At 43.8% G+C, this 23,382-nt stretch overlaps 1 protein-coding gene across 8 annotated transcripts in view; it reads right to left on the bottom strand.

Moving 5' to 3' along the window:
• osbpl6 (oxysterol binding protein-like 6) overlaps positions 1-23,382 on the bottom strand; it is a 47,979-nt gene that overhangs the window by 11,918 nt on the left and 12,679 nt on the right. For 3 of the 8 annotated variants that reach the window (XM_077002864.1, XM_077002865.1, XM_077002868.1), the window contains exons 3-15: positions 17,531-17,653; positions 16,649-16,702; positions 15,748-15,861; positions 15,294-15,464; positions 14,469-14,607; positions 14,158-14,261; positions 12,635-12,727; positions 11,819-11,851; positions 9,980-10,148; positions 9,737-9,867; positions 8,531-8,638; positions 7,893-8,030; positions 7,255-7,342 (exon numbers count right to left, since the gene is read on the bottom strand). In XM_077002864.1, coding sequence (XP_076858979.1) covers positions 7,255-7,342; positions 7,893-8,030; positions 8,531-8,638; positions 9,737-9,867; positions 9,980-10,148; positions 11,819-11,851; positions 12,635-12,727; positions 14,158-14,261; positions 14,469-14,607; positions 15,294-15,464; positions 15,748-15,861; positions 16,649-16,702; positions 17,531-17,653 — 1,465 coding nt within the window. The remainder of the gene's footprint in view (positions 1-7,254; positions 7,343-7,892; positions 8,031-8,530; positions 8,639-9,736; positions 9,868-9,979; positions 10,149-11,818; positions 11,852-12,634; positions 12,728-14,157; positions 14,262-14,468; positions 14,608-15,293; positions 15,465-15,747; positions 15,862-16,648; positions 16,703-17,530; positions 17,654-23,382) is intronic. The other 5 variants (XM_077002866.1, XM_077002867.1, XM_077002869.1 and 2 more) reach the window with 5 other exon arrangements.

Here is a 23,382-nt window from a genome sequence, read left to right as displayed (position 1 = left end):
TCATTACAGCATAACGCCCATCACATCATAATGTAAAAACGCCCATCACATCATTACAGCATAATGCCCATTACGTCATAACATAATAACGCCCATCACATCATAACATAATAATGCCCATCACGTCACTACAGCATAACGCCCATCACGTCATAACGTAATAATGCCCATACATCATAACGTAATAAAGCCCATCATGTCATTACAGTATAACACCCATCACGTCATAACGTAATAACGCCCACACGTCATTACAGCATAACGCCCATCACGTCATTACAGTATAACGCCCATCACGTCATAACGTAATAATGCCTACACATCATTACAGCATAACGCCCATCACGTCATTACAACATAACGCCCATCACGTCATTACAGCATAACGCCATCATGTCATTACACCATAAAGCCCATCACGTCATAATGTAATAACACCCACACGTCATTACAGCATAACGCCCATCACGTCATAACGTAATAACGCCCACACGTAATTACAGCATAACACCATCACGTCATTACAGCATAAAGCCCATCACGTCATAATGTAATAATACCCACACGTCATTACAGCATAACGCCCATCACGTCATAACGTAATAACACCCACACATCATTACAGCATAACGCCCATCACGTCATAACGTAATAACGCCCACCCCGTTATTACAGCATAACGCCCACACGTCATTACAGCATAATGCCCATCACTTCATAACCTAATAACACCCAACACATCATTACAGCATAACGCCCATCACATCATAATGTAATAACACCCACAAGTCATTACAGCATAACGCCCATCATGTCATTACAGCATAATGCCCATTACGTCATAACATAATAACGCCCATCACATCATAACGTAATAATGCCCATCACGTCACTACAGCATAACGCCCATCACGTCATAACGTAATAATGCCCATACATCATAACGTAATAAAGCCCATCATGTCATTACAGTATAACACCCATCACGTCATAACGTAATAACGCCCACACGTCATTACAGCATAACGCCCATCACGTCATTACAGTATAACGCCCATCACGTCATAACGTAATAATGCCTACACATCATTACAGCATAACGCCCATCACGTCATTACAACATAACGCCCATCACGTCATTACAGCATAACGCCCATCACGTCATAACGAAATAACGCCCACACGTAATTACAGCATAACGCCATCATGTCATTACACCATAAAGCCCATCACGTCATAATGTAATAACACCCACACGTCATTACAGCATAACGCCCATCACGTCATAACGTAATAACGCCCACACGTAATTACAGCATAACACCATCACGTCATTACAGCATAAAGCCCATCACGTCATAATGTAATAATACCCACACGTCATTACAGCATAACGCCCATCACGTCATAACGTAATAACACCCACACATCATTACAGCATAACGCCCATCACGTCATAACGTAATAACGCCCACCCCGTTATTACAGCATAACGCCCACACGTCATTACAGCATAATGCCCATCACTTCATAACCTAATAACACCCAACACATCATTACAGCATAACGCCCATCACATCATAATGTAATAACACCCACAAGTCATTACAGCATAACGCCCATCATGTCATTACAGCATAAGGGCCATCACGTCATAACGTAATAACGCCCATCACATCATAACGTAATAACGCCCACATGTCATTACAGTATAATGCCCATCATGTCATTACAGCATAACGCCCATCACATCATTACAGCATAACGCCCATCACGTCATTACAGGATAACGCCCATCACGTCATAATGTAATAAAGCCCATCACATCATTACAGCATAACGCCTATCACGTTATAACGTAATTATGCCCATCATGTCATTACAGCATAACGCCCATCACATCATAACGTAATAACGCCCACACGTCATTACAGCATAACGCCCATCACGTCATTACAGAATAATGCCCATCACGTCATAACGTAATAACGCCCATAACATCATTAAAGCATAACGCCCATCATGTCATAACGTAATAACGCCCACACGTCATTACAGTATAACGCCCATCATGTCATTACAGTATAACGCCCATCACGTCATAACGTAATAATGCCTACACATCATTACAGCATAACGCCCATCACGTCATTACAACATAACGCCCATCACGTCATTACAGCATAACGCCCATCACGTCATAATGAAATAACGCCCACACGTAATTACAGCATAACGCCCATCATGTCATTACAGCATAAAGCCCATCACGTCATAATGTAATAACACCCACACGTCATTACAGCATAACGCCCATCACGTCATAACGTAATAACGCTCACACGTAATTACAGCATAACACCATCACGTCATTACAGCATAAAGCCCATCACGTCATAATGTAATAATACCCACACGTCATTACAGCATAACGCCCATCACGTCATAACGTAATAACACCCACACATCATTACAGCATAACGCCCATCACGTCATAACGTAATAACGCCCACCCCGTTATTACAGCATAACGCCCACACGTCATTACAGCATAATGCCCATCACTTCATAACCTAATAACACCCAACACATCATTACAGCATAACGCCCATCACATCATAACGTAATAACGCCCACACGTCATTACAGCATAACGTCCATCACGTCATTACAGTATAACGCCCACACGTCATTACAGCATAACGCCATCATGTCATTACAGAATAAAGCCCATCACGTCATAATGTAATAACACCCACACGTCATTACAGCATAACGCCCATCATGTCATTACAGCATAACGGCCATCACGTCATAACGTAATAACGCCCATCACATCATTACAGGATAACGCCCATCACGTCATAACGTAATAATGCCCATCATGTCATTACAGCATAACGCCCATCACATCATTACAGAATAATGCCCATCACGTCATAACGTAATAACGCCCATAACATCATTAAAGCATAACGCCGATCACGTCATAACGTAATAACGCCCACACGTCATTACAGCATAACGCCCATCATGTCATTACAGTATAACGCCCATCACGTCATAACGTAATAATGCCTACACATCATTACAGCATAACGCCCATCACGTCATTACAACATAACGCCCATCACGTCATTACAGCATAACGCCCATCACGTCATAACGAAATAACGCCCACACGTAATTACAGCATAACGCCATCATGTCATTACACCATAAAGCCCATCACGTCATAATGTAATAACACCCACACGTCATTACAGCATAACGCCCATCACGTCATAACGTAATAACGCCCACACGTAATTACAGCATAACACCATCACGTCATTACAGCATAAAGCCCATCACGTCATAATGTAATAATACCCACACGTCATTACAGCATAACGCCCATCACGTCATAACGTAATAACACCCACACATCATTACAGCATAACGCCCATCACGTCATAACGTAATAACGCCCACCCCGTTATTACAGCATAACGCCCACACGTCATTACAGCATAATGCCCATCACTTCATAACCTAATAACACCCAACACATCATTACAGCATAACGCCCATCACATCATAATGTAATAACACCCACAAGTCATTACAGCATAACGCCCATCATGTCATTACAGCATAATGCCCATTACGTCATAACATAATAACGCCCATCACATCATAACGTAATAATGCCCATCACGTCACTACAGCATAACGCCCATCACGTCATAACGTAATAATGCCCATACATCATAACGTAATAAAGCCCATCATGTCATTACAGTATAACACCCATCACGTCATAACGTAATAACGCCCACACGTCATTACAGCATAACGCCCATCACGTCATTACAGTATAACGCCCATCACGTCATAACGTAATAATGCCTACACATCATTACAGCATAACGCCCATCACGTCATTACAACATAACGCCCATCACGTCATTACAGCATAACGCCCATCACGTCATAACGAAATAACGCCCACACGTAATTACAGCATAACGCCATCATGTCATTACACCATAAAGCCCATCACGTCATAATGTAATAACACCCACACGTCATTACAGCATAACGCCCATCACGTCATAACGTAATAACGCCCACACGTAATTACAGCATAACACCATCACGTCATTACAGCATAAAGCCCATCACGTCATAATGTAATAATACCCACACGTCATTACAGCATAACGCCCATCACGTCATAACGTAATAACACCCACACATCATTACAGCATAACGCCCATCACGTCATAACGTAATAACGCCCACCCCGTTATTACAGCATAACGCCCACACGTCATTACAGCATAATGCCCATCACTTCATAACCTAATAACACCCAACACATCATTACAGCATAACGCCCATCACATCATAATGTAATAACACCCACAAGTCATTACAGCATAACGCCCATCATGTCATTACAGCATAAGGGCCATCACGTCATAACGTAATAACGCCCATCACATCATAACGTAATAACGCCCACATGTCATTACAGTATAATGCCCATCATGTCATTACAGCATAACGCCCATCACATCATTACAGCATAACGCCCATCACATCATTACAGCATAACGCCCATCACGTCATTACAGGATAACGCCCATCACGTCATAATGTAATAAAGCCCATCACATCATTACAGCATAACGCCCATCACGTTATAACGTAATAATGCCCATCATGTCATTACAGCATAACGCCCATCACATCATAACGTAATAACGCCCACACGTCATTACAGCATAACGCCCATCACGTCATTACAGAATAATGCCCATCACGTCATAACGTAATAACGCCCATAACATCATTAAAGCATAACGCCCATCATGTCATAACGTAATAACGCCCACACGTCATTACAGTATAACGCCCATCATGTCATTACAGTATAACGCCCATCACGTCATAACGTAATAATGCCTACACATCATTACAGCATAACGCCCATCACGTCATTACAACATAACGCCCATCACGTCATTACAGCATAACGCCCATCACGTCATAATGAAATAACGCCCACACGTAATTACAGCATAACGCCCATCATGTCATTACAGCATAAAGCCCATCACGTCATAATGTAATAACACCCACACGTCATTACAGCATAACGCCCATCACGTCATAACGTAATAACGCTCACACGTAATTACAGCATAACACCATCACGTCATTACAGCATAAAGCCCATCACGTCATAATGTAATAATACCCACACGTCATTACAGCATAACGCCCATCACGTCATAACGTAATAACACCCACACATCATTACAGCATAACGCCCATCACGTCATAACGTAATAACGCCCACCCCGTTATTACAGCATAACGCCCACACGTCATTACAGCATAATGCCCATCACTTCATAACCTAATAACACCCAACACATCATTACAGCATAACGCCCATCACATCATAACGTAATAACGCCCACACGTCATTACAGCATAACGTCCATCACGTCATTACAGTATAACGCCCACACGTCATTACAGCATAACGCCATCATGTCATTACAGAATAAAGCCCATCACGTCATAATGTAATAACACCCACACGTCATTACAGCATAACGCCCATCATGTCATTACAGCATAACGGCCATCACGTCATAACGTAATAACGCCCATCACATCATTACAGGATAACGCCCATCACGTCATAACGTAATAATGCCCATCATGTCATTACAGCATAACGCCCATCACATCATTACAGAATAATGCCCATCACGTCATAACGTAATAACGCCCATAACATCATTAAAGCATAACGCCGATCACGTCATAACGTAATAACGCCCACACGTCATTACAGCATAACGCCCATCATGTCATTACAGTATAACGCCCATCACGTCATAACGTAATAATGCCTACACATCATTACAGCATAACGCCCATCACGTCATTACAACATAACGCCCATCACGTCATTACAGCATAACGCCCATCACGTCATAACGAAATAACGCCCACACGTAATTACAGCATAACGCCCATCATGTCATTACAGCATAAAGCCCATCACGTCATAATGTAATAACACCCACACGTCATTACAGCATAACGCCCATCACGTCATAACGTAATAACGCTCACACGTAATTACAGCATAACACCATCACGTCATTACAGCATAAAGCCCATCACGTCATAATGTAATAATACCCACACGTCATTACAGCATAACGCCCATCACGTCATAACGTAATAACACCCACACATCATTACAGCATAACGCCCATCACGTCATAACGTAATAACGCCCACCCCGTTATTACAGCATAACGCCCACACGTCATTACAGCATAATGCCCATCACTTCATAACCTAATAACACCCAACACATCATTACAGCATAACGCCCATCACATCATAACGTAATAACGCCCACACGTCATTACAGCATAACGTCCATCACGTCATTACAGTATAACGCCCACACGTCATTACAGCATAACGCACACACGTTATTACAGCATAACGCCCACACATGATTACAGCATAATGCCCACACGTCATTACAGTATAACGCCCATCACGTCATTACAGCATAACACCCATCACATCATTACAACATAACGCCCATCACGTCATAACGTAATAACGCCCATCACGCCATTACAGCATAACGCCCATCACATCATTACAACATAACGCCCATCACGTCATAATGTAATAACGCCCATCACATTATTACAGTATAACACCTATCACGTCATAATGTAATAATGCCAAATAAATTTGGCTGATGTGTGCAGGTCTACCAAGTGATTAAAGTAATAACCACACAGTGATTAGGGTAATAAAGAGGGAATTATTAAGAGAAATGGAGTAATACAGGTTTCATGTGCCAGGTTCCGTTTCTAGATTGTGTTGGCTTTAGGAATAGCCATTTTGTGGAGCTTGGATTTTTAAGCGGTTATAGTTGTGTGTGTTTGTGTGTGTGTGTGTGTGTGTGTGTGTGTGTGTGTGTGTGTGTGTGTGTGTGTGTGTGTGTGTGTGTGTTAATGAGGGAAAGTAGCAAATGCTACTTGCCCTTCCATCACATTAGTAACCTTCTCTAATGGACATGAGTACCCTGGACCCAGGAGGACAGGAAGTCAGAGACAGTAAGAGAGAGAGAAAGAGAGAGAGAGAGAGAGAGAAAGAGAGAGAGAGAGAGAGAGAGAGAGAGAACAAAAAGAGAGACGAGAGAATAGCACAGCTTACTTTGCCGGGAAATGTTATCCGTGACGCTGGCGTTGTCCTCCGAAATGTTATCACTGACATCACTGACGTAGGACTCGTCATCAGAAGCCTGGGGGGAGACAAAAGGAGAGAGAGAAAATGATAGGGAGGGAGAGAGGAGGGAGAAAAGAGAAAAGGAGAGCGATTGCGGAGGAGGGAGGAGGGAGAGTGCTTTACACCTTTACTGTGTGCCCCGCTCGGCCCATTCCCGCAGTGCTGACTAACCGCCTGTACTTTGGCAGTGTGTGCGTTTGTGCGTGCACTGACTGTGTTGATCTGAGGCTCTGCAGTTCACAGTCACCCAATGCAGCATTTCACATCTCCTGATACACTGACCTAATCAATGGAGCCTGAGCACTTACATAGCAATACATTACCACAGCAGAACACACAGCGTAAACATACATTACTCTCCCACACACACACAAACACACACATTTGCCACTCAGAGATCATTAAAGCCCTCCAAAGTAAACAGCCCCCCAACAACTTTACACATATAAGTAATATGTTTCTCCTTTCAGTACACAAAGATGCCAACACCCGCTTGACATTCGCAATGACACAATCAATCTCCACCCATTGGTGATGTCATTGGCTCAGCCAACCAATCCACTAACCTCGTTCTCCGAAGAGCTGGCTGACAGCAGCACTTCCTGAGCATCGAAGAACTCGGAGACCGATTCGGACATGGAGAGCCTGCTCTCGTTGGAGGCCTGCTGCGTGAGGGGGATCCCCACGTGGATCGGGTCACCTGCCTGCCACACACCAGCACGCCACACACACACATTCACAAAAGCCTCAATTCTGGCCTAAAGCAGAAGGATATAATCCAGTATGACTTCTGTCTTCAATCAAAACATCTGAATTAGTGACCAGCAGGAGGGTGCCAAGAGATGGATTGTAGGTAACACACAGACTTAAGTGAGCTTAAGTCTGTGCAGGTGTGCAATGACTGTGTGTCTCTCCATGACTAATAAAAGCTGTTGTCTGGGTGTGTGCATGTCCAGTGGTAGATGGTTCTGTGTCCTGAGTGTTGTCATCTCCCCTTCCTGTGCCTGAGGCTTCCAGTGGAGAATAGTATTGGTGCAAACGGCTGCCGCTTCTTGCCGGTGTGTAAAATGTAAAAGGTTGTGACTGTGCTAATTGTAAAGCGACCTTGGGCATGTTGAAAGAAGCTATATAGGTGCACATTTCATTCATTCATTCATTTATTCAGGACCTCATCATGTGGTTGGTAGCCTCATATTACACTTACCTCGTCAGGACTGCCAATGATGTTGACGCTGACCACCTGCTCTGACAGCACAGACTCTGAGTGAATGCGATTCAGTCGTGTCTTCAGCTCGGCATTCTGGGAGAGGGCCTAAACACACATCGCAACACAACTTGGTTATCAGCGTTCAGAGCCAGGTTCAGTAATGTTCAGTCAGGTTCAGTGATGTTCAGTCAGGTTCAGTGATGTTCAGAGCTAGGTTCAGTAATGTTCAGTCAGGTTCAGTAATGTTCAGAGCTAGGTTCAGTAATGTTCAGTCAGGTTCAGTGATGTTCAGTCAGTTTCAGTGATGTTCAGAGCTAGGTTCAGTAATGTTCTGAGCTAGGTTCAGTAATGTTCAGTTAGGTTCAGTAATGTTCAGAGCTAGGTTCAGTAATGTTCGCAGCTAGGTTCAGTAATGTTCAGAGCCAGGTTCAGTCATGTTCAAAGCTAGGTTCAGTAATGTTCAGAGCCAGGTTCTGTGAAGCTGAGAGTAATGTTGAGAGCAGTGTTCAGTGTTGTTCAGAGCAACGTTCGGAGTGATCCCATGTCATGATGGGTTCGCTACCTCTCAGTGAGGGAAGATATGAAAATGTCCTGCATATTTCATGCCCTTGTGCTGAAATCGACACATCTGATCAGGGATTGAGTGACTGAGTAAACTCCAACACAGATTAAACATGACCACACTCATTCATCCAGAAACACAACTTTAAAGCGCCTTTAAATGTTCTTATCTGAAAATGAACAGTAAGATAATGTAGGTGAAGTATCTCAAGGACAAAATAAATGTTAGTGTTATTTTGACATTTGTAGCTTAGAAAAGGAATTACTAGATATTATGCTGTATGTTTCTCTGCTTAAGTACTGACAAATGTGTTTCGTGGCACTCTATCTCTTACTAATCCCAGTAACACATAATCTTATTTGCAATTATGCACACAAAGAAAAAACAGGGCTTTTGGAGAATAATCTCCTCTTACTCTGTCATCTAAAAACGATCTCATTCATTAATCTATTATTAAACCATTATCACACCAAAGTAATTACACAGGAAGTTCACGGCGAACAATGTCTTTTCACTTTTGTCACGGTTGTCATTTAATGTGAAGCTGCCTTTATGTTAATTTCATAGGATCACATTGTAAAGCTTCACTTTAAGGGTTCTAACAGGTCCATGGTTGTCAGAGGGCGGCGGTCAGGCTGGACCTGTGATAGGGAGCGCCGCAGGGTCACGATCTGAACTGATTGGCTGGACTGCTCGTGCTCCGACAGCACCTGCTTGATCTTCTCCTTTTCGATGGCCACCGTGTTAAAGGCAGACTTCAACAGTGAATGCACTATAAGAGAGAAAAATATTCAAATCATTTAGAGAAAGGTCACATTACCAGTGACATATTGCACTCAGTGAGATAAATGTACAAATGAGGTCATCTCACGTGGCTGGCTTACCTTTCTGAGCGATGACGCAGAAGTCCTCCTGCAGTTTGATGTAATCGCTGGCACTCTCAACGCCGTCCGTCAGGCGGGTGGTGGGGGTCTGGTAATCGGCAAGCTCTGCACACAGATTGGGGTTGGAGGAATGGAGTCGTACTGGAGACAGACTGGCACTCAGAGGTACCTGCAGAACACACACACACACACACACACACACACACACACACACACACACACACATTAGTGGGAAGCATGTCAATTGTCCTTTCCTGGATAACCGAGAACAGCAGAACCACAGATGCATGCGGGGCTGAAACGTCATCTTGAGACAGAGGTTGAAAACAATCATAAATCTTTTGAGTTAAGCAAGCTTGTGTTTTCACTTATCCATATATCCATATAAACAAACCATACTTGTAATTTTACCCAAATAACCTGTAATCAAGATGGAGCATTATCTCCCCTTCATTAATACAAGAACAACCTGTTTCCCAAACTTAGATTAATCTTAAAACTAGATTAAATAGTGGCAGTGGCACTTCCCCAACTGGCACTGTAAGTTAGGCCAACATTAGGCTTAATCCATGTTTGGGGAACCAGTCCTATGAGTTATTCACAGTACTAATGCAGACTCCAGGCCTGAGAAAAGCTCACACAGACTAGCGATAAGAGGCCACTAAACGTAGCCCTATTAATACAGCTCATTCATATTAATGCCTCTGTTGACACTCACTGACAACCAGTGAGCACCAACACTAGCTTTGTCTGATGAAGACCAGCGCTAATACTAGCTTGGTTTGATGAAGATTGTAGTACTGTGAATAACACAATGCAGTCAGAGTTGGAACAGAACACCCAACACATGCACCCCTGTCCTTTGTGGTTGAGAAAAGCCCTGGAGCCATGACTGTCCCTCCGTCCTCTGTCTCCGGGTGGCCACTTACTCAAGAGAAGAAATGGCAGAACACCTAAACTTTAACGTTCTAACACAAACGACCAAATGAGGTGAAGCTCATATCTGAAGACTGCTATTTTTTTTTTTTTTTAGAACAGGTTAAATTATACCACAAAGCCTTGGGTAGAACTAAATGTTATAAAATACCAGGTAGTACTAAATATTATATAAAGACATTTAGGTTTTAATTTAGGCTTATTTTAGCTTGTCAAATGTTCGTATTAAGAGTGACTTCCATTTTTATCGGTATAACAGGGAGGGTTTGGTGAAAAATACACATTCTCAGATGACCAGGCAAGACGTGTTTGGTTGCCCAAACCTTTTTTAATTTGTTTGGTTTGCACTCAACTGCTATGAGGTTACTGCAGCTAACATGTACGGGAGGCACCACCTACCAAACAGTACACACACCTGCCTAAAACCACGCCGCATTGTTAAGTAATCTCAAATACTTGCTTATTTGCTTTCTGATCATTTTTAAGACATACTGACACTGTAGAAATGCACAGAAACGTGTTGCAGAGCTAGAAACAGTAGCAGAAGTCATCTATTTTTTGTGCGGTATATAGGCCTAATAAACTCGGGTACTGTTGGGTTGAGTGGATCCTACAATACTGAGCAAAAAGTAGTTCTGTGGTCAGAAAGTGACCGATGACTCTAAACGTCTATTTCTAACATAGTGTCTGATGACATTCTTTCATTAACATTTCTAAACTAAGGACACGGCTCTGGTAAGGATTCAGCTTCTCACCACAGAGACCTTTGGGGTAAGTTGGAACGATATGAAATTGCTTCAGGAGTTTGTGAAGAAATATTTGAAAGTGCTGCAGATTGCAGGGGAGTTGATGTCTTGCACTGACAGAACGGGAGACTATAAACATGGTGAGGGTGGTACTCACTTTATTGCTGCGTGACTGTGGCAGTGTGTGGACCTGGGGGTGGGTAAAAAGGCGAAGCAACACACATTTAAGCCCCTACACCACTTCAACCTGGCCTACCACTGGGCCATGAAATATCACATACTGTTTGGTTCAACCACACTTTGGCGTGCATATTATGAAACACTTATAGGTTTCTGTTATAGGTTATATGTTAATTTAAATTAAGTTACATTTTATTCATGTACACTTTTACCAACAAACATTCTTCAAAGTAGCTTTATGAGAAAATCTAATGAGGACTTGAAAATGGCATTCAGCCAACAAGTTAGCAAGAACACAGAAGCTAACAATTGTCTTGGTTCTTGAGAAAGAATCAAGTCTTAGATGCAGCTCATAAGGTTAAAGACAGCTGTGATGTAGTGAAACAGACAAGGGTGCAAGGGGACAAGGGTGCAGGGGGACAAGTGTGAGTGCGTTGGCTGTAATGTGACAGGGGACATCTGCAGGCCCAACTCCTACTGATGTTGAGGTCTCCGTGTGTGTGTGTGTGTGTGTGTAACTGAGGAAAAAGAGAGAGAGCTGACGTTAAATAAAGAAAGGAAAATAAACCCCTTTCTCTTTCACAGCAGTAACAACAATGGGACAAGCTCCTTCAGCACGGAAGTGAAATGCCGTGACCTGCTGCATGGCTGCTAGTACCACGTGAAGCGCCGACTCGTGCGCGCGGTGTCATTTTCAGAAATTATGAAGTCGTTCTCAAAGAAAAAAGGGTAGAAAGACTGCGACTGCTCCCAAATGAAAGATTCAGGACTGGGGTGGAGGGAGTCGTGGTACCTGCAGGTGCGCTTTTGCGTCTTTGCTGACACTTTTTGTTCTCCATCTTCTGCTGACTCTCTTGTCTTTCTTTGATAAATCTAAACAGTTACTCTAAATTACACAAGCATGCAATCAGTCATACACGCACGTGTGCGCACACACCCACATCATACCCACACACACACACACACACACACGCACACACACATGCACACACATGCACACACACACACACACACACACACACACATGGAGGAGATGATCGTGGGTTAATATTACAAAGCAGTACAACCCAAAGCTCTAAAAAAAAAAAAAACAATGAAATATAGAATTTGCGGTGATTTGTGTTAGCGGTCATGTTAGCTAACATGAAATGGAAATGACCTGTTGCATATTACAATACACTGTGAATTAGGCATTTCAGTTTAATGAACTCACAGGAGTCTGCTTTTAATTCTTTTAAGCGAGAATATATCCTGCATACACCCGGGGGTTATTAATGATATATGAGCCAAAGAATAAAGCATTTAAGCATCAAAGTTTCTGAACTTCTTATACTTGTTATGTGTTTACACGTGTTTTTCTGATGTTCTTCTGATGTTCTTTTTCTGATGCCTTTGTGGTGATGTCATCTCTGTTACATGTGTGCTTGCTGTCTGCTCATCCATGTGACGGAAGTGAGTAGATGCCCAATTATCACAAACCCAGGAAAGCAGTGGCTCTGTAGGCCAGGGCTACACGTTCAGGCAGTGTGGGAATTACAGCGGAATGGAGTGTTGGCTCTACAGGAGAGATCTCCGGAGCGCACGGACACTGCCAAACACTCCAATTCTGCGGGCTTCATCTGAAGTGCTCGTTCCAAAATAGAACAGCATGCTTTTAAAATGCAGTCATCATTCGTTTCCTTTATGCTACGTAAATCAGCAACTAACTATACATTTGTATCATGTTAGGTCCAATTGGGTGTAAATCTGTGGTTATTATGTAATATGGAAAGGTATAAAAACATAAAAATGGATGAGACTATGATGTGTAATGATATGCATGATATGAAAGTAATGTATGATGACGAGAACATACTCTCATAAAGAGTACGTATACAACCAGACACTGGCATACTGTGGGTTGTGATGTTCCTTTAAATTAAATCCCTTTTTAATGGGATGTAATGAATGTCGAGTTAGAAGTGAGAAGATTAAGTATGTGATTGCATAATTATAAACAAAGAGTTTCTGAAGGTGTGTATAAATGGCTGGAAGAGCAACACTGCTCTGTGGGACTGGATACGAGGGATTTCCACAAAATGCTTCCAATACACACACACACACACACACACACACACACACACACACACACACACACACACACACACACACACAAACACACCCGTGCACACACATACTCTCTCACGTCTGTATTTTCACCTAGCATTTCAATAAAATAATCCATTAAATTTACTGCTCAGGGCTACATCTGCACAATATCACATTTCCTTTTGACCGTGTGTGTGTCATTGCATTTCACGCATTTATGGGTATTACCTGCATATCTGTGAAGCTCGGTGCTGACTGTGTTCGCTGCAAGATCTCCAGACTCTGCAGCAACCGACTTAACTCCATCAGACTGGACTGACAATGGGCAAGTTCTGAAAAACACCCACCCACAGTGCCACAGGACTGTTTTATAGACATATTCAAAATGTTCTGCTCCCCAGTATGTGGCTGTGTGTGTGTGTGTGTGTGTGTGTGTGTGTGTGTGTGTGTGTGTGTGTGTGTGTGTGTGTGTGTGTGTGTGTGTGTGTGTGTGTACATGTTTTACCCTCTGCACACTTGTGTGTGTGTACATGTTTTACCCTCTGCACACTTGTCCATTTCTTCAGACTCCTGGAGCCACGCTACGACTTTGCTCTGCCCATTACTGTAGGAGGGGGGCAGGCTGCTGGGGCAGGGAGGGGGGGGCTGCCAGGGCAGGGAGCTGGGCTTGGCCTGCAGCTGAGAGTGAAACACACACACACACACACACGCACACACACACACAGGCAAGCAAACATAATTATGGCCCAGATGCAAATATTCTTATATTTGACTTACAACATAAGAGGACCACATATGCTACATGCTAGCTGCCAAGAAGAGCTACACGAGTGTGAGTAAGAACACGAGCATATTCACAAGTGCACTTGCTTTCCGCAGCTCTTCCCAAGCACATTCACTGTTAAGAAGTACAAGTGAGAGAGGGAACATGAAGAAGTGTTGGTCTGACGAGTTCAGAGGTCAAAGCGGGGTAACAGGGAGGTCAAGGCTGCCTAACGGGTAATCACCGCCACACTCCCGTCCTGAAACATGGCTAGAACTCCATCACATTAAAAATAGCAAATCTCATCCGATCAGCAGGGAACATGTCAGTTAATGTCAGTTAATTTTTGTGTAAAATGAACAAGGACACTTAAGAAAAGAACAAAATTCTGTAGCCAAACTGCTGTGCAGGAACCATGTCTCAGAGGCAGAACAGTGCAGCTGAACAGAAGAGCCAGCGTGATGAGTCATAAGAGGAACGTTGTGTGCGTCCCAAAGGCCACCCCTGCTGTATCTGTCAGCTCCGCACACCCCCGTGGAGAAGAGAAAGGGACGCAGTGGGGGCTGAGAGTGAGCGAAACCACGTGAGAGCAAACATTCACCTTGGTTTCGTGCGCAGAAGATGGATTTGTCTGAGGTGAGTCCACACTGGTGGGAGGCGGAAAGGACCGGAAGCTTGCGTCCCGAGGTGAACGCACAATCTCGTTCTGCCTGTACAGACGGTGGTGACGCAACTTGCACACCCAAGCATCGAACACTTCCGGGGACTTCACCTGCACGCACACACACACACACACACACACACACACACACACACACACACACACACACACACACACACACACATACAAACGCACAGAGGACAGTGAGGAGACAGACAACACGTGTCATCAGCATCTGTCTGTCTAGCTTGCTGATTGCTGCATTACTGCAAACAAACCCAAGCACACACTAAAACAACAGCACTATAAGACACACAGAAACAGAGAGAGAGAGAGAGAGAGGGGGGGGGCTTATTCAGCCATATTTACATATGAACTTCTCTGGGCTTTTCACCTTGAGGTGGTAGATGTGTTCCTCTGTGTCCAGGTCTATGCGCCGAGCTCTCTTCTTTATGGACATGACAGAAAGACCCACATCTATACTGCCATGGAGTTTTCCTTTCTGAATCTGACACAGGGAAAAAAATAGACCCTGTTTACTTATCTTACATCTTCATGTCAGTGGGGTCAATGAATACAATATACTATATTACATTTGTTTATGTAAATAACAAAAAAAGAGTTAATTACCAGTATTTCCTAATATTGCAAAACATTAGCAATATAATAGCGATTTCCTAACATGAGAGAAGTGAAACTGTTTTTGGTAAATTAATACCTCAAATGAAAACACCTATACCATTTATTTATACCTCTAGTCCCTCCTTTTGGTCATGTGTATGTGGAGTCTGTGTCTATTCTTGTCCATATATGTACTTCCTTTGGGTGTGGTTCATCGTGTCCCTCACGTTGAGCCTTTGTCTGTTTTGTGTGTTCTACGTGCAACTTGCGCAAGCTATGCAGTAACAGTGCAGCTAATTTAAATAAACGTTGATTTGAATTGTGTGCTCGTCTCGACTTCCTGCATTCGCCCCCCACGTCACATAATGACTCTGTCCCCTTATCACTGTGGTTAAACACCAGCTGTTAAGTTTGACTTCTATTATAAATAGAGGTGTCAATTCCAGGTTCATAGATTAAAAATCCTCACCAGGATTTTGCTCAGGCTTCCTGGATTGTGTTGATTCCACTAATTTTACCTGGATTGCTAATTAGAAAATCTAGCAAGCTTGAGCAAAATCCTGGTGAGGACTTTTAATCTATGAACCTGGAATTGACACCTCTAATTATAAATGCTAGCTTAGAGTGAACAATAAAAACACTCTACACTCACTACACTGTCATTCTGTACTTACATCGATGGGGGACTTGGAGTATTTCAAGATTCCATTGTCCAGCACAAAGAAACGCTGCATTAAAACAGAAAAGGTTACAAAGGCTTAATAAAACCAGTGGATTGCAAATGTAACACTGGCAGACATCAGTCAAAAAGGAACCCTACTCAAATTCAGAATTCTTTGACTCAGACTTTCTGAATTCTGGATAGCTAATTCCTACTAGGTTAGGAATAATAAATGCTAGTCAACAAAATAAAATAATTTTCACATTAGTCCATATACCAGCATGGACATTTCCATGGACAACCACAGTGAATTTGGACCACTTTTTATACTTCATACTTTTTAGTCAATCATCAAAAAAGGTCACTGAAATGTTAAGTATTTTGAATAGTTTTCTTCTTTGCAATTGCAGTTGCAGAAGAGCATACATTTTAACCTCCCCGCTCCACAAAGGACATAATCTCTCTTAAAAATAACAAACCCATTCCTGGAAATGAAGACGTAAATAAGAGACAGTAAGTAGAAATTTGTTTTTTATATCTCCCCAAAAGACTGTAATGTACTTCTGTGGTGGCCTCAAGTGCAGCTTTTGGCTAAAGTGACGTGGTTAACTGCTTATATGCTCATTGTTTGGTGGAAGCAGTGTGTGTGATTACACAGTATACTTCAGGAACATGAGTGAAGCTATTACAGTATGAGTGTAGCTGTCATGGAATGACAGTAGCAGTGTGAGTGTAGGTGTTACAGTATAGGTCTCTCAGTGTCCATGTAGTCATTACAGCTGTTCCAATGTGTATTCAGCTGTTTCAGTGTTAATGTAGCTGTTACAATGTTAATGTAGTTGTTACAGTATTAATTCAGCTGTTCAGATGACATGGTCTGCTTAGTGGCTCTTACCTTGTGCCAACCTTTCAGTGGCCATTTTCTCTTCTTTAGCATAAATCCTTCGTGTTTATCAGGTTTCTGGACATTCGTCTGGCCGATTTTTAACCCTTCGATGATCTCCCAGTTGTCTGCCTCCTCCAGAAAGCAAGAAATGAATATTACGCAAAAAACTTAACTCGTGTTCAACCGGCTACTCGGCTGAAGAATATCTTACGTTTCCTTTATGTTGCTACTCTTTGTGATAGTGCTATCCCTCGCAATACATTTACCCTCAAACACTTGGAACTCAATTTGTCAAGCCTACATTATGTTTGAGCAATCATGTAATCGCATGTAGGCTGTGAGTCATCACAACACACAACATTCATCTGGAATGGCTGCGATGGTTCAGATGCTCAGAGCACACAATAAAAAATGATGATTTGCTAAAGGCCTCATTTGCATTTTGCAGTCTTCTGCAGCATTAGAATTGCAAAGGACAATATTGCGATAACCAAACAATATGTTGTCCGGCCATGACAGGGAGTGAGAGGGTGAAGAGAGTAATAGAAAGGGATGCGATTGAGCCCTAACACAGAGGGACATCACAGATCAAGACTGAGAGTGTGTACATGAAGAGATGGTCATTCTTCCTGTTTCAGCAGTCACGGTTCTCTCCTCCACACATCTGCATCGCCACCGTTAGCTACCTGTGCCTCTGTGTCTCTTCAGCTCTCTTCCTACGCTGTGCACCTACTACATAGAACTGATTTTGTGTGGAGGAGAGGGAATCACAGTAAAATCAAAACCCTGAAATGTTTTACACACTCTCGTGGACGCTCACACAAACTCAAATATGAGGCAAAACTGCTATGCAATAAGAAGCTGACAGTTGCCTCGATCAAAAAAACGTTACCGGGCAAAATGACCACAGGTCACAGAGGAGACCATGTTATAAGATAAGGTTATCACACTCCAACATGGACACACAACATATGGGACTCGAATACAAAAGACTCAGCCAGTCAGAGCAGTGCAGAGAGAAAGAGAAAGAGGGATAGACAGACAGGGAAGGAGGATATAATGGTTGAAGCTGTAGGTTTGCTTACTAACCCATGGAATAAGAAACAAGACACCCTGTCATCCTGTTGCCACATAACTGCTTCAGTGGTTAATGCAATATGTCACTATTGCAACTGTTTGTCATTGCTGTGTTTTCCTAATGTTTCCTAATCTTCCTAATGTAGCCAAGGGAGCTGAGTGAAGATACAGACTTTCTAAATGAACAGACAATCCTGCCATTATGTTAGTAATAGCATTTCAGTTCTTCAAGACTTTCAGATACTGGCAGCCCTGTTTAAGAATAAAACCTAAATAACTTTCACAGATTTAACACAAATTTAAACTATGGACGGTGAGCGCAAAAAAGCGTCATCCTGGATTTTGTAGTCACTAAATGTACATGTACATCAAAGAACATGGGTGAAGAACAGGTTCACCTAAAAACAGGTTCACCTAAAATCAGGTTTCTAGACAAAGTGGTCAACTGTTCAATTAACATGCAGTGATCACAAAATCCAGGAGCTGGAAATTGGGGTCCAGGTGCGGAGGAATACTCCTGATGTTCAGTGTGGAGGTATACTCCTGCTCTAGATGTTCAGTGTGGAGGAACACTCCTGCTCTAGACGTTCAGTGTGGAGGAATACATCTCCTCTAGACATTCAGTGTGGAGGTATACTCATGCTCTAGACATTCAGTGTGGAGGTATACTCCTGCTCTAGACGTTCAGTGTGGAGGTATACTCATGCTCTAGACCAGGGGTAATCAATTAAATCTTTCCGCGGTCCATTTTTGGCAGATAGCTCAGACCTTAGGTCCGGGTCCGCGGTGGCGAACGAAAGTTGTTGAGCGGGGGCGAACGTAACACTCAAATGGGTGGTGAACGTAACACTCGTCTAAAAATAAATTCTCCGGTTTAAAATATAGTCTCCCGTTAAAAATTTTTTGGCATTTGGGTCCGTATCCAGTTAATCAGGAATGTGATTGGGTCCGGACAGGACGGCGTTCGGGTCCGGATCCGGACCGTGGTCCGCCATTTGGTGATACCTGCTCTAGACATTCAGTGTGGAGGAACACTCCTGCTCTAGACGTTCAGTGTGGAGGAACACTCCTGCTCTAGACGTTCAGTGTGGAGGAACACTCCTGCTCTAGACGTTCAGTGTGGAGGAACACTCCTGCTCTAGATGTTCAGTGTGGAGGAACACTCCTGCTCTAGATGTTCAGTGTGGAGGAACACTCCTGCTCTAGACGTTCAGTGTGGAGGAACACTCCTGCTCTAGATGTTCAGTGTGGAGGAACACTCCTGCTCTAGACGTTCAGTGTGGAGGAAAACTCCTGCTCTAGACGTTCAGTGTGGAGGTATACTCCTGCTCTAAACGTTCAGTATGGAGGAATACTCCTGCTCTAGACGTTCAGTTCGCCTTGAACATCATTAACATCCCGGGAGAGGACGTCTAAGTCAGCCCATTATGGCAAAGAGTCACATTTCTACTGCATGTCAAACAAGTGAAACAAAAGGTTGTTTGCTAGGATGTCAGCAGGCTTTAATGCCACACAATTCTCCCAGGAATAAGCTAAGGTCATTCCTTTCAAGCTCTTAATTTGCCAATAAGTCCCTAATCACTGGTCTCCAACATAGAGTCCAAGCAATTACTAAGAAGTTCAGTGGTCCATGGGCTGCATTACACACTGAAACATCATACATTCATTCTAGTAAACCACATCTAAGCCATTAACCAGCACAAAACCCATTAAAGGAACATCATTCAAGAGGATCCAGTCTAAGGCTGTTTCGTTATGATGGCATAATTAGAAATGCTTGTCATACTAGTATCATTCCAGTATATAGTAATGAGATTAAGATATTTAGTGATGATAAATGCATGAATTGGTTTACGCCGCTTATGTGGAGGCATACTTCAGGGTATGGACAGATGGCCTGTTCCATGACCATTTATACCTGAAACAAGAGGGCCAAATGTTTAATGTCACAGCTAAAAGGTCTCAGCTCATTGACTTAATTTTAGTCAAATATTAGGTTACACGCTTAGGTAACACATCCAAAACACAGGTATCGGCATCAGAATCAGCAGATAACACGATCAAATTGCACTTTGAATATCAGTGCACTCCAGAGCAACATATTAGCTTATCTGAAGGCACTCTGTCACCCTGTTCTAAAGCATGGCGTGGTGCAAAGCGTTCAGGTAGAGGGAACCTGAACTGCCCTGCACACCATAAACATCACCACAGGCTTTTATAACGCATCCACTGCGACACGCAAGCCCTGGACGCTCAGCGCCTGAAACGCTATTGGGATCGTCCCCTCCAAAGCATCCCGTGCCAGACCAGAGAGACACATGATGTCCTTTGTCAGTGTCTCTTGTTCATTAACCTGCCTCAATTAGGTCGATGTCGGAAGCAACTGTGTCATCCGTGAGGTCCGGCCGTGCCCTTGTGTCTTTCAGCCAGACGCTCTGCTTCCTGACGAGGACTGCGCCCTGGGGTACAAAAAGGACCCACCTTGGAGTCGCTTTGGGGGGAGGGGAGCGTTTTTGGTGTTCGCTCCGAGGTCTGGAGACTGTTTAGTGAATAATTTCATGCTCTACCAGGTGTTTTTTGTAATGGATAGCAGGTTTGTTGGGAAGGATTCACACATTTTTGTCATCCACCTTCCTGTTCTTTCTCCCCCAACGGCAGATGTAAGCAGGATGTCCCTTCACACATCCACACTATAGTAAGCTCTGTGTATACACATTAGCTAAAGGACAGGTGTCTCTCTTTGTATGCATGATGACAAGGGTTCGTTAGGCAAGTGAGTGTTTTTGTTGTTGTTGCTGCTGTTCGCGGTCCACCTGTGTCACTCGCTCCTAGACGACGAGGTTATGTGGTGTAAGTCAAGTTTGGTATGGTTTCATTCACAGCTCTCACGAGGCTTTCAAAGGGTTTTCACAACAGTGCAGTAATGGCACGATTAATATTCCATTAGAAAATGTTCTACAGCATTCATGCTTACATCTGTAAACTACGTACACAAAGCATAAGACTCTCTTGAGGTTCATTCACACACACACACACACACACACACACACACACACACACACACACACACACACACACACACACACACACACACACACAGCAATGAATCAACATCACAGGTGCACATGTGAAGCCCAGAGAAAGGACAAATGTTCCTTGGGGAATCTTTAAGAGAAAATGGAATCTATAAATACAAACGCCACAGCATCATTTCCACAGAATCAACCACCACACCATCTCCACCTGGCTCTGCTGTGTTCTACCACCACACCATCTCCACCTGGTTCTGCTGTGTTCTACCACCACACCATCTCCACCTGGCTCTGCTGTGTTCTACCACCACACCATCTCCACCTGGTTCTGCTGTGTTCTACCACCACACCATCTCCACCTGGTTCTGCTGTGTTCTACCACCACACCATCTCCACCTGGCTCTGCTGTGTTCTACCACCACACCATCTCCACCTGGCTCTGCTGTGTTCTACCACCACACCATCTCCACCTGGCTCTGCTGTGTTCTACCACCACACCATCTCCACCTGGCTCTGCTGTGTTCTACCACCACACCATCTCCACCTGGCTCTGCTGTGTTCTACCACCACACCATCTCCACCTGGCTCTGCTGTGTTCTACCACCACACCAACTCCACCTGGTTCTCTTAGTGCTACATGGGGAAGAGCCATGCTCCAATACAGCAGACTATTCACACTCCTCATAAGGTTGTGTGTGTGTGTGTGTGTGTCTGGACATATACACACAGTGCATGGCAGGAAGCCAAATAAAAAATTCATCACTCAGTGATGATGCTGGGAACTGCCTTTCAGTACTTCCCATAACACAAGAGGGAAGAGTGGTGGCCTCTCACACACACAGGCCCTCATACACCAATGACCTGTCTCTCTCACACACACAGGCCCTCATACACCAATGACCTGTCTCTCTCACACACACAGGCCCTCATACACCAATGACCTGTCTCTCTCACACACACAGGCCCTCATACACCACTGACCTGTCTCTCTCTCACACACAGGCCCTCATACACCACTGACCTGTCTCTCTCTCACACACAGGCCCTCATACACCACTGACCTGTCTCTCTCTCACACACAGGCCCTCATACACCACTGACCTGTCTCTCTCTCACACACAGGCCCTCATACACCACTGACCTGTCTCTCTCTCACACACAGGCCCTCATACACCACTGACCTGTCTCTCTCTCTCACACACAGGCCCTCATACACCACTGACCTGTCTCTCTCACACACACAGGCCCTCATACACCACTGACCTGTATCTCTCACACACACAGGCCCTCATACACCACTGACCTGTCTCTCTCTCACACACAGGCCCTCATACACCACTGACCTGTCTCTCTCTCACACACAGGCCCTCATACACCACTGACCTGTCTCTCTCTCACACACAGGCCCTCATACACCACTGACCTGTCTCTCTCTCTCACACACAGGCCCTCATACACCACTGACCTGTCTCTCTCACACACACAGGCCCTCATACACCACTGACCTGTATCTCTCACACACACAGGCCCTCATACACCACTCACCTGTCTCTCTCTCACACACAGGCCCTCATACACCACTGACCTGTCTCTCTCTCACACACAGGCCCTCATACACCACTGACCTGTCTCTCTCTCACACACAGGCCCTCATACACCACTGACCTGTCTCTCTCACACACACAGGCCCTCATACACCACTGACCTGTCTCTCTCACACACACAGGCCCTCATACACCACTGACCTGTCTC

This window comes from Brachyhypopomus gauderio, chromosome 4 (genome assembly GCF_052324685.1).
Source record: "Brachyhypopomus gauderio isolate BG-103 chromosome 4, BGAUD_0.2, whole genome shotgun sequence".
NCBI lineage: Eukaryota > Metazoa > Chordata > Actinopteri > Gymnotiformes > Hypopomidae > Brachyhypopomus > Brachyhypopomus gauderio.
Note: the sequence above shows the minus strand (reverse complement) of the source record. Positions and strands in the feature narration are given on the sequence as shown.